Source organism: Bombina bombina, chromosome 6, assembly GCF_027579735.1.
Source record: "Bombina bombina isolate aBomBom1 chromosome 6, aBomBom1.pri, whole genome shotgun sequence".
Taxonomy (NCBI): Eukaryota; Metazoa; Chordata; class Amphibia; order Anura; family Bombinatoridae; genus Bombina; species Bombina bombina.
Window position 1 is genome coordinate 1,063,441,175 of NC_069504.1, and position 13,545 is coordinate 1,063,454,719.

Below are 13,545 nucleotides of genomic sequence, written 5' to 3' on the forward strand. Positions count from 1 at the left end.
GTGGGATAAGATTACAAAGAAGCACACGCATATATCTACAACATATTCGCCCCTAACCCCAATTATAGGGAACCCCTCCTGTCCACTACAACTCAAAACAAACAGCATCAATAATGTAGGAATTAGAGAGGCTTTACCCGTCTGTAACTTTTGTCAAGATGGGTAAGTTAAAACTCAGGTAGATATTGTCTCCAGTTGTGGAGATAAATTTCAAAATTGGTTAACATACTCACAGTTAATACACTTCCTTACAATACACCCTTTTAAGACGCATTTGATGCGTACTCCCACTCCTTTTGAAAACCTGTGCATGATAACATTGCCTAGTAGAGGCATTCTCTCTCTTACATACAAACAGATAGTAACATCCTACTCTAACACCTTGCCTTCCTATGTCGCCAGATGGGAGGAAGAGGCAAAAGATACCTTACCCACACAAACATGGCTAGATATATTCCTACATATGAGCAGATCTTCCTCTTCCATATCTACATTAGAAATGAATATGAAACTGATGAGCAGATGGTATTACACCCCTGTGAGGCCACACCAACTCTTTCCTAACACCCCAGCAATATGCTGGAGAGGCTGCAAAGAGACAGGTACTCTGTTCCATATATGGTGGCAATGCCCAATAGCAAAGAAATACTGGGAATCAAATAGAAAAGAAATCGAACAAATACTAAAAATCCCCTTACCCTATACTGTACTATCTGGACATACCTGTTTAACCATTTCCCTAAAATTAAATGTAAATTCAGACTAGCATTACTGACATTAATGGTTAATTCCGCTAAAAAACTAATACCGCTAAACTGGAAAAAAGTAGACCTTCCAACGGTCGCAACTTGGAAAGAAACAGTAACACACAATCTACAGTTAGAAAAATATCATTATGGACATACTAACCGACAGGACGATTATCACTCCATTAGTTTTCTGTGGGAAGAATATTTAAATACTGAGCTAACATAGCCTCGGGGAGTGCAAGAAGACAGATAAGGTCGAGACAACACTTCTAGGCCCTCCCATAATTTAGGCCAAAGGGTCCATTGGGTTCTCCTACTCCTTAGATTTCTTACACTTCAATAAGGAGTGCTATAAATCAAATCAAGGTAACCATTCTTTTAAAGCGGCTGGTACACTGGTACATTAATTATTTAATTATTCAATTATTTAATTGTTTAACTGTTTAGTCACTTACTTATTTGACTGCCTAATTGTTTAATTACTAAATTACCTAGTCACTTTACAATTTAATTTTAATCCTGCAGATAAGGGCATTTTCTATTTGTAAAACTGTTTTACAAAAGCTTTAATTATTGTTATGTATCTTGATACAATATCTTAGTCATGTATAATTATGGAAATGATAAAGCTGATGTACGCCTTTTGAAATCCTAAATAAAATTAATTTAAAAAAAAAAGATTACAGTATAGCCAAAAGCAATGTAGTTATAGCAGATACCTGCAAGAGCCTTAAAGGGACAGTCAACACCAGAATTGTTGTTGTTTTAAAAGATTGATAATCCTTTAATTACCCATTCCCCAGTTTTGCATAACCAACACAGTTATAATTATACACGTTTTACCTCTGTAATTACCTTGTATCTAAGCCTCAGCAAACTGCCCCTTTATTTCAGTTCTTTTGACAGACTTGCATTTTAGCCAATCAGAGCTGTCTTCATGGTAAATTCACCTGCATGAGCTCAATATTATCTATATGAAACACATGAACTAATGCCCTCAAGTGGTGAAAAACTGTCAAAATGCATTTAGATTAGAGGCGGCCTTCAAGGTCTAAGAAATTAGCAAATGAACCTCCTAGGTTTAGCTTTCAACTAAGAATACCAAGAAAACAAAGCAAAATTGGTGATAAAAGTAAATTGGAAAGATGTTTAAAACTACATGCCCTATTTGAATCATGAAAGTTTTTTTGGACTTGACTGTCCCTTTAACCTATCAGCACAAATTAATTCATAATTAAAAATTGGACTTTGATTTGCTTTTTGAATTTTCTGGGGTCAACTCGATTAAAAACTGGCTTGCCCCTTATATCCTCCATCTTACAGCTCAGGGAGGGGCCCCAATACTTCACTTATCTTATGGTTGATATAATTCATTGCCAGTTATTGAAGTTTGAAGCATATTTGTTCTTATGCTGTGATGTAGTTTGGAATAAAAACAACTTCATTTCAAGGGTATAAGCCCTACAAACAGCACTCAAACAAAGATTTGTGTATCGTGATGGAATCCATGTTGGTTTTCCTTTTTTTATTGTATTGTCATTTTTTATATAACTCAGGGTTGGAACTTGTGAAATTTATGTTTGAATTACCCTTTTCATGTTGTACACTCTGCTTAGTACTTGCTTCTATTAAGTAATGGGTGCCACCATGTTGAAACATAGGTTTAAACTTACCTGAACTCTTTTGCCACAAACAATCAAGAACATATAAATTATGCAAATAATGGCTGTGTGCAGTGTTAAAGGGACATGAAACCCAATTTTTTTTCTTTCATGATTCAGATAGAGCATGCAATTTTAAACAACGTTCTAATTTACTCCTATTAACAAATTTTCTTTGTTCTCTTAATATCTATATTTGAAAAGCAAGATTATAAGTTTAGGAACCGGCCCATTTTTTGTTCAGCACCTGGGTAGCGCTTGCTGATTGGTGGCTAAATGTAACACACTGGGTTAGCCAATGACAAGATGCATATATGTGCAGCAGCTAGGTATGCTTTTCAAATAAGGATACCAAGACAATGAAGTCAATTAGATAATAATAATAAAGTAAGTAAATTGGAAAGTTGTTTGAAATTGCATGTTCTATATCAGTGGTTCCCAAAGTGGGTGGTACTGCCTCCTGGGGGGCGGTAGGATTACTGAGGGGGACACCGATAGGCGTGAGGGATGGCAGGGGGCACTAGGATTATCATAGGGGGCACTAGTAGGTAAGGAGTGGAAGAGGATGCTAATGGGTTCCCTCAAGATTAATGATCATAAAAACATAATTTATGCTTACCTGATAAATTTATTTCTCTTGTAGTGTATCCAGTCCACGGATCATCCATTACTTATGGGATATTAACTCCTCCCCAACAGGAAGTGCAAGAGGATTCACCCAGCAGAGCTGCTATATAGCTCCTCCCCTAACTGCCATTACCAGTCATTCGACCGAAAACATGCAGAGAAAGGAAAACCATAGGGTGCAGTGGTGACTGTAGTTTAATGGAAAAATTACCTGCCTTAAAGTGACAGGGCGGGCCGTGGACTGGATACACTACAAGAGAAATAAATTTATCAGGTAAGCATAAATTATGTTTTCTCTTGTTAAGTGTATCCAGTCCACGGATCATCCATTACTTATGGGATACCAATACCAAAGCTAAAGTACACGGATGACGGGAGGGACAGGCAGGCTCTTTATACGGAAGGAACCACTGCCTGAAGAACCTTTCTCCCAAAAACAGCCTCCGAAGAAGCAAAAGTGTCAAATTTGTAAAATTTGGAAAAAGTATGAAGAGAAGACCAAGTTGCAGCCTTGCAAATCTGTTCAACAGAAGCCTCATTCTTAAAGGCCCAAGTGGAAGCCACAGCTCTAGTAGAATGTGCTGTAATTCTTTCAGAAGGCTGCTGTTCAGCAGTCTCATAGGCTAACCGTATTATGCTACGAAGCCAAAAGGAGAGAGAGGTAGCCGAAGCTTTTTGACCTCTCCTCTGACCAGAATAAACGACAAACAGGGAAGACGTTTGTCGAAAATCCTTAGTTGCCTGTAGATAAAATTTCAGGGCACGGACTACATCTAGATTGTGTAGCAGACGTTCCTTTTTCGAAGAAGGATTAGGACACAAAGATGGAACCACAATCTCTTGATTGATATTCCTGTTAGTGACCACCTTAGGTAGGAACCCAGGTTTAGTACGCAGAACTACCTTGTCTGAATGAAAAATCAGATAAGGAGAATCACAATGTAAGGCAGATAACTCAGAGACTCTTCGAGCCGAGGAAATCGCCATTAAAAACAGAACTTTCCAAGATAACAACTTGATATCAATGGAATGAAGGGGTTCAAACGGAACCCCCTGTAAAACATTAAGAACTAAGTTCAAACTCCATGGTGGAGCAACAGTTTTAAACACAGGCTTGATCCTAGCTAAAGCCTGACAAAAAGCTTGAACGTCCGGAACTTCTGACAGACGTTTGTGTAAAAGAATGGACAGAGCTGAAATCTGTCCCTTTAAGGAACTAGCGGATAAACCCTTTTCTAAACCTTCTTGTAGAAAAGACAATATCCTCGGAATCCTAACCTTACTCCATGAGTAACTCTTGGATTCGCACCAATATAAGTATTTGCGCCATATCTTATGGTAAATCTTTCTGGTAACAGGCTTCCTAGCCTGTATTAAGGTATCAATAACTGACTCAGAAAAACCACGTTTTGATAAAATCAAGCGTTCAATTTCCAAGCAGTCAGCTTCAGAGAAATTAGATTTTGATGTTTGAAGGGACCCTGGATCAGAAGGTCCTGTTTCAGAGGTAGCGACCAAGGTGGACAGAATGACATGTCCACTAGATCTGCATACCAAGTCCTGCGTGGCCATGCAGGCGCTATTAGAATCACTGATGCTCTCTCCTGTTTGATTCTGGCAATCAATCGAGGAAGCATCGGGAAGGGTGGAAACACATAAGCCATCCCGAAGGTCCAAGGTGCTGTCAAAGCATCTATCAGAACCGCTCCCGGATCCCTGGATCTGGACCCGTAACAAGGAAGCTTGGCGTTCTGTCGAGACGCCATGAGATCTATCTCTGGTTTGCCCCAACGTCGAAGTATTTGGGCAAAGACCTCCGGATGAAGTTCCCACTCCCCCGGATGAAAAGTCTGACGACTTAAGAAATCCGCCTCCCAGTTCTCCACTCCCGGGATGTGGATTGCTGACAGGTGGCAAGAGTGAGACTCTGCCCAGCGAATTATCTTTGATACTTCCATCATTGCTAGGGAGCTTCTTGTCCCTCCCTGATGGTTGATGTAAGCTACAGTCGTGATGTTGTCCGACTGAAACCTGATGAACCCCCGAGTTGTTAACTGGGGCCAAGCCAGAAGGGCATTGAGAACTGCTCTCAATTCCAGAATGTTTATTGGTAGGAGACTCTCCTCCTGATTCCATTGTCCCTGAGCCTTCAGAGAATTCCAGACAGCGCCCCAACCTAGTAGGCTGGCGTCTGTTGTTACAATTGTCCAGTCCGGCCTGCTGAATGGCATCCCCCTGGACAGATGTGGCCGAGAAAGCCACCATAGAAGAGAATTTCTGGTCTCTTGATCCAGATTCAGAGTAGGGGACAAGTCTAAGTAATCCCCATTCCACTGACTTAGCATGCACAATTGCAGCGGTCTGAGATGTAGGCGTGCAAAGGGTACTATGTCCATTGCTGCTACCATTAAGCCGATCACCTCCATGCATTGAGCTACTGACGGGTGTTGAATGGAATGAAGGACACGGCATGCATTTTGAAGCTTTGTTAACCTGTCTTCTGTCAGGTAAATCTTCATTTCTACAGAATCTATAAGAGTCCCCAAGAAGGGAACTCTTGTGAGTGGAAAGAGAGAACTCTTCTTTTCGTTCACCTTCCATCCATGCGACCTTAGAAATGCCAGTACTAACTCTATATGAGACTTGGCAGTTTGAAAGCTTGAAGCTTGTATCAGAATGTCGTCTAGGTACGGAGCTACCGCAATTCCTCGCGGTCTTAGTACCGCCAGAAGAGCACCCAGAACCTTTGTGAAGATTCTTGGAGCCGTAGCCAATCCGAATGGAAGAGCTACAAACTGGTAATGCCTGTCTAGAAAGGCAAACCTTAGATACCGGTAATGATCTTTGTGAATCGGTATGTGAAGGTAAGCATCCTTTAAATCCACTGTGGTCATGTACTGACCCTTTTGGATCATGGGTAAAATTGTCCGAATAGTCTCCATTTTGAACGATGGAACTCTTAGGAATTTGTTTAGGATCTTTAAATCCAGGATTGGCCTGAAAGTTCCCTCTTTTTTGGGAACCACAAACAGATTTGAGTAAAACCCTTGTCCCTGTTCCGACCGTGGAACTGGATGGATTACTCCCATTAATAAAAGCTCTTGTACGCAGCGTAGAAACGCCTCTTTCTTTATTTGGTTTGTTGACAACCTTGACAGATGAAATCTCTCTCTTGGGGGAGAGTATTTGAAGTCCAGAAGGTATCCCTGAGATATTATCTCTAGCGCCCAGGGATCCTGGACATCTCTTGCCCAAGCCTGGGCGAAGAGAGAAAGTCTGCCCCCCACTAGATCCGTTCCCGGATCGGGGGCCCTCAATTCATGCTGTTTTAGGGGCACCAGCATGTTTCCTGGCCTGCTTGCCCTTGTTCCAGGACTGGTTAGGTCTCCAGCCTTGTCTGTAGCGAGCAACAGATCCTTCTTGTTTTGGAGCAGAGGAAGTTGATGCTGCTCCTGCTTTGAAATTCCGAAAGGAACGAAAATTAGATTGTCTAGCCTTAGGTTTGGCTCTGTCTTGAGGCAGGGCATGGCCTTTACCTTCTGTAATGTCAGCGATAATTTCTTTCAATCCGGGCCCGAATAAGGTCTGCCCTTTGAAAGGTATATTAAGAAATTTAGACTTAGAAGTAACATCAGCTGACCAGGATTTTAGCCACAGTGCTCTGCGCGCCTGAATGGCGAATCCGGAATTCTTAGCCGTAAGCTTAGTTAAATGTACTACGGCATCTGAAATAAATGAGTTAGCTAACTTAAGAGCTTTAAGCCTGTGTGTAATCTCATCTAATGGAGCTGATTCAAGTGTCCCTTCCAGAGACTCAAACCAAAATGCTGCTGCAGCCGTGACAGGCGCAATGCATGCAAAGGGTTGCAATATAAAACCTTGTTGAACAAACATTTTCTTAAGGTAACCCTCTAACTTTTTATCCATTGGATCTGAAAAGGCACAGCTATCCTCCACCGGGATAGTGGTACGCTTAGCTAAAGTAGAAACTGCTCCCTCCACCTTAGGGATCGTTTGCCATAAGTCCCGTGTGGTGGTGTCTATTGGAAACATCTTTCTAAATATCGGAGGGGGTGAGAACGGCACACCGGGTCTATCCCACTCCTTAGTAACAATTTCAGTAAGTCTCTTAGGTATAGGAAAAACGTCAGTACTCGACGGTACCGCAAAATATTTATCCAACCTACACATTTTTTCTGGTATTGCAACTGTGTTACAATCATTCAGAGCCGCTAACACCTCCCCTAATAATACACGGAGGTTTTCCAGCTTAAATTTAAAATTTGAAATATCTGAATCCAATCTGTTTGGATCAGAACCGTCAGCCGCAGAATGAAGCTCTCCGTCCTCATGTTCTGCAAGTTGTGACGCAGTATCTGACATGGCCCTAACATTATCAGCGCACTCTGTTCTCACCCCAGAGTGATCACGCTTACCTCTTAGTTCTGGTAATTTAGCCAAAACTTCAGTCATAACAGTAGCCATATCCTGTAATGTGATTTGTAATGGCCGCCCAGATGTACTCGGCGCCACAATATCACGCACCCCCCGAGCGGGAGATGCAGGTACTGACACGTGAGGCGAGTTAGTCGGCATAACTCTCCCCTCGTTGTTTGGTGAAATGTGTTCAATTTGTACAGATTGACTTTTATTTAAAGTAGCATCAATACAGTTAGTACATAAATTTCTATTGGGCTCCACTTTGGCATTAGCACATATAGCACAGATGTCTTCCTCTGAATCAGACATGTTTAACACACTAGCAAATAAACTAGCAACTTGGAAATACTTTTCAAGTAATTTACTATAATATGAAAATGTACTGTGCCTATAAGAAGCACAGAAAGAGTTATGACAGTTGAAAGTTAATAAACTGAAAGGTTATAGCATCAAATCTTTGTAAAAAACAAAATTTTAGCAAAGGCTTGTTCCCATTAGCGAAGGATAACTAACCCTGATAGCAGAAAAAAAAAAAAGTTACAGAAATAAACGTTTTTTATCACAGTCAACTACAATCTCACAGCTCTGCTGTGAATGATTACCTCCCTCAAAACAAGTTTTGAAGACCCCTGAGTTCTGTAGAGATGAACCGGATCATGCAGGAAATACAATGAGCTTCTGACTGAATTTTTTGACCTCCCCCTCACACACAACAGTGAGAGAGATCAGTAAACTGTCATAAATTAAATAAAACAACTGCCAAGTGGAAAAAATAATGCCCAAAACATTTTATTCACCCAGTACCTCAGAAAATGAAACGATTTTACATGCCAGCAAAAAACGTTTAACATAAATTAAGTGTTATTAAAGAGCCTGTTGCCAGTCCCTGCAAATTAGGCTAAAGTCTTATGCACACAGTATAATTCCAGTGAAGTGCCATTCCCCAGAATACTGAAGTGTAAAATATACATACATGACAGCCTGATACCAGCTGCTGCTACTGCATTTAAGGCTGAGTTTACATTATATCGGTATGGCAGAATTTTCTCATCAATTCCATTGTCAGAAAATAATAAGCTGCTACATACCTCTTTGCAGATTAATCTGCCCGCTGTCCCCTGATCTGAAGTTTACCTCTCCTCAGATGGCCGAGAAACAGCAATATGATCTTAACTACGCCGGCTAAAATCATAGTAAAAACTCAGGTAGATTGTTCTTCAAATTCTACCAGAGAAGGAATAACACACTCCGGTGCTATTATAAAATAACAAACTTTTGATTGAAGGTATAAAACTAAATATAATCACCATAGTCCTCTCACACATCCTATCTAGTCGTTGGGTGCAAGAGAATGACTGGTAATGGCAGTTAGGGGAGGAGCTATATAGCAGCTCTGCTGGGTGAATCCTCTTGCACTTCCTGTTGGGGAGGAGTTAATATCCCATAAGTAATGGATGATCCGTGGACTGGATACACTTAACAAGAGAAAACAAATTTCTTGCTTTATATTTGACCTTTTACTGCTAGAGTTAGATTACAGACAGGGAACTACTTTTAAAACAAAGAGAGACTTGCTGGATTTTATATTTGGAAACTATGTATCCTAAAGGTGTGAACAGAGAAGATCTGACAGTCTTTTTGTGATTAAATGTTGGTAAAACCTCTGTGTGCATACTATGTACAGAAATTACATTATTTAAAGGGATATAAAATCTACTTTTCTTTATCTCATGATCCAGATAAAATACACATTTTTAAACAACTTTCCAATTTGCTTCTATTATCAATTTTGTTTCATTCTCTTGGTATTCTTTCTTGAAGGAGCTGCAATATACTACTGGGAGCTAGCTGAACACATCAGTAAGCCAATGACAAGGAGCATATATGTGCAGCCACCAATCAGCAGCTAGCTCCCAGCTCCTCAGCCTAGCTAAGTATGATTTTCAACAAAGGAAAAAAAAAGAATTCACAAATTAGGTAATAGAAATACATTGAAAGTTGTTTAAAAAAAAATTGTGCTCTATCTGAATCATGAAGGAAATATTTTGGGTTTCATGACCCTTTAAATAATATTGAGGGTATTTCCTGGAAGTAACTACTAGGTGGCACCTTTTATTTGTTAACTTTTTGTAAGGTGCTATATGGTCTGGTACTTTTCTACTCTATGGAATATTGTGTAGCTATATATTGGAGATTGTGAATATTTAAATTATGGCATGATTAAAGTTAAAGTCAACCCTAGCGTTTGTGAAACACTCAGATTGACTATTGAAACAAATAAAGGTGACTTTCATTCATTTAAGATACTCCATGCAGAAAGCTCCTTTATTTGTTTCAAGCGATTGCTCTGAACTGCTAAGGAAGTCCCTGGCAGAACGTTGTTTTGCTTTAGGAGGTGACGTTTTCACCTCTTAGCCAATAGCCGTGCGGTAAATCCGGCTTGGCGCCCTTGGGAGCCGGATTTCATGCACGCAGTTTGCTAAGAGGTGAAAACATCACCTCTTAGCAAAATACATTTCTGCCATGGACTTCCTTAGCAGCTCAGAGTGGCGATCGCTTGAAACAAATAAAGGAGCTTTCTGCATGAAGTATGTTATACTTCAGGAATGAAAGTCACCTTTATTTGTTTCAATTGTCAATCTGAGTGTTTCACAAAAGCTAGGGTTGACTTTCACTTTAAGAGCTGAGTGCTTGAAACATTGCCTATTTCTGTAGACCCTTTGTTTTAACCTTTTGCCGCCGTTATGCCATTGCATTCCGTCAAAGCGGCACTGGGCTTTACCCCCGTTATGACAAAATACAACGTCATAGCCAACGGCTGTCCTGAAGCCAACTGCACTTCCTGGATTTGATTGCGGTCTGGAGGGTCTTCCTAGCGTCATAGGGACACCCCCAGACTCGATCCAATAATTAAAATCTCGCGATCGTGTGCACGATCGAGTGATTTCAATTTGCCTACATCAGAACGTTGTTCCGATGTAGACATTATAACCCTGTCATGAAAGGGTTAATAAAAGAGTCATACAGGAGACTGCGCTGTTGGAGTTAATTGATTAGGTTTGGGGCACTAACCCTCTCCAAAACTGCACAGCACTAAAAACGGTTTGGTGTGATGCTGAATCCAAACTGATGCCTTGATAACTTTATCAGGCCCTTCCATCACATGATTTTTTTTTTTAATATTGAAGTAATTACTAAACATGGTATAAAAAACTCTTGCAGTGACTGTCAGCTTTAAAAAAAAAGTATATTTCAATATCAAGATAACACCATTTTAATTAAAGGGAAGGAATAATCTAGTCAAAATTAAAAACTTTCATGATTCAGATAGAGCATGCAATTGTACACAACTTTCTAATTTACTACTATTATCAATTTTCTTTGTTCTATTTGTATCTTTATTTGAAAAAAATTAAGTATGTAAGCTAAAGAGCCGGCCCATTTCTTGTTTAACACCTGGGTAGCGCTTGATGATTGGTGGCTATATTTGAATAAATGTTTAATATTTTTTACAGATAAGCTTGAGGGGGGGCCTGATAGTAAGTTTATGGAACCTAGGGGGCCGTGGCTGGGAAACGTTTGGGAACCACTGCTCTATATGAATCATCAAAGTTTAATTTTGACTTTACTGTCCGCTTAAAGTAACGTTTGCATGGTTTTAAGTTCTTTTAACATTGCTATATTGCACACAGCCATTGTTTGCACATTTTAACCTTTTAACACCGTTAGGACGTTGTATTTCGTCCGAATTTAGATGGGCTTTAGCGCCGAAGGACGGAATACAAAATCCTAACCGCTTGGCTTTCCTGAAGCCACTGGCGCTTCCCTGGTGGGATTGTGGTCTGGAGGGCATGCCTAGCATCATAGGGACACCCCCTGACGCAATCCCATCATTGAAATCTTGTGATCACATGCACGATCGCAAGTATTTCAATTTGTTTACATTGGAACAGTTGTTCCGCTGTAAACACGTTAACCCAGACACGAAAGGGTTAATATGTCTCTTATTGTCCTTAATAGATTACATCCGAAAACCTAGGTTTAAACACGGCGGTACCCATTACCTTTTTAGAGACAGGCTAGGGAGGGATTGGAAAGCACAAAATTTTCTAAGTTATTGCAGGCAAATGAGATCACAATTAAAAAGTATATTGCAAAGTTTTTAATCTATATAACGAACATTTTATATTGCAAGCTCAAAGGTATACTGTCTCTTTAAATCACATAGACCATTGCATACATCAGTGTTACTGAACTAGAGCTATGGGTGAGCTAGGGTGCTCCTGGTGAGGCTCATGACACCTGTTAGGGGGCAACTAGGAGCAGTTTATTAGTGCACAGACCCCCTCTCTCTGAGACTACACAACAAGAAACATGAAGGAATGAAGAAATACAACCAATAGACACTACACAGCTAGTACAGCCTTTAGTCACCTTCATCAACACTAGGGGGCACACACGTCTACACTACTGGTGCCCCCCGCTAGAACTGTGGTTGGTTGAGCGGTGGTAAGTGAAGGCGAGGAACCTAATTGACAAAGGCGGAGCAGGTAAATGCGGAAGTGATGTATATAAAACAAAACGCTTGGATGTATGCACTGCAGCCACCCGATGAGCTTCTCTAGCTCGCCCTGAGCAACGGCTTTCTTGTCCCCCAGCCTCTGGTTATTTGTTTGCACCTACATTACCATTCTCAGCACATGTAACCATCTCACTTACTTCTTATTCCAGCATCTGCCCCGTATGTGAAAATGGCACAAGTGAAGCTTCCCGCACCCATCTTCCTCCGGCTGTCCCCGCATATACTCCGTGCACAGTCTAACGGGGCTCCGGGCCACCACTAGGTCCTCTGAAAGCACCGGGAAGCGGTGTGCCTCCTCCAGCAGCACCTGGTCTATTTGTTCTACAGACAGTTCCAAGAGCTCGGACAATTGGGTCCGGGACAGTTGCCCCCCATTGGAGCAGAGCAGCTTGGTCAGCGCTTCGCTGACTTTAGGGTCCGACATGTTTCTAACTGTGGCAGTAGCGGCTACATTAGACCAGCTAACGTTACAGCCTAACTGTGGTTCTGGTAGCTCCTCCCTCAAACGTCTGCATGCAAGAGAAACGAAACTTACACCGTTCTGGCTCATTCATGAGGAGACACTTGTCATAGGGAGTGAGTTGTCACAACTACATCACAAAATAAATATTATGTAACTACTTCAAACATGCAGCAAATAATATTTGACAACTTAAATGACAGATTCTAGATCATTCACATTTGGGGTGCAAAAAAAGTAATTAAAAAATAACCTGAAAGGAGGCAGGGTGGTATTGGTGGTGCACCTGGGCCGCGATCCGATATGCAGCGTCGCCCGCAAAAGCCGGCAACGCCAAATATTGTGCTGGTTTGGTATCCTATATACGGCGTAACCTAGAAGTTACGCTCGTATATTTCTGCCTTCGGCCGTAGTTTTTTGGCATATACACAGGTACACCAAACCAGTGCAGTTTGGTATCCAATATACAGTGTAAGGACTTACGTGGCGAAAATGGAGAAATCTTACTCCATTTTCACCTCGCCACAAATTGCAGGCGTAGTAAGCCTTACGCTGAGTATTGGAGCCCCGTAGCTCCCTAAACTACCTGTAAAATAAAACCTAACGCATGCGCAATGTCTATCTACCTGTCAACCGCAATCCCTAATAAAGTGTTTAACCCCTAAACCACCGCTCCCGGACCCCGCCGCCATCTACATTAAATGTCTAATAGTGATGTCGCGAACAGTTCGCCGGAGAACAGTTCCCGGCGAACATAGCTTTTTCGCGTTCGCCGCTGCGGGCGAACATATGCGATGTTCGATCCGCCCCCTATTTGTCATCATTGAGGAAACTTTGACCCTGTATCTCACAGCCTTCTGACACATTTGAGCTAATCAGCAGCAGACACTCCCTCACAGACCCTCCCAGCTCCTGGGCAGCAGCCATTTTAGATTCATTACGATCTTGCTTTCTTAGTGAGAGGAGCTTTAGTGTTGCTGCTGCTGACATTATAGGGAAATAGATAGCTAGGCTAGTGTATTTAGT

At 41.2% G+C, this 13,545-nt stretch overlaps 1 protein-coding gene across 2 annotated transcripts in view; it reads right to left on the minus strand.

Moving 5' to 3' along the window:
* Nucleotides 1-12,516, minus strand: part of LOC128664166 (protein mono-ADP-ribosyltransferase PARP12) — a 380,066-nt gene extending 367,550 nt beyond the window's left edge. For both annotated transcript variants that reach the window (XM_053718923.1, XM_053718922.1), the window contains exon 1: nucleotides 12,197-12,516. In XM_053718923.1, the coding sequence (XP_053574898.1) occupies nucleotides 12,197-12,483 (287 nt within the window). In that variant the 5' untranslated portion in view covers nucleotides 12,484-12,516. The remainder of the gene's footprint in view (nucleotides 1-12,196) is intronic.
* Nucleotides 12,517-13,545: the final 1,029 nt, after the last annotated feature.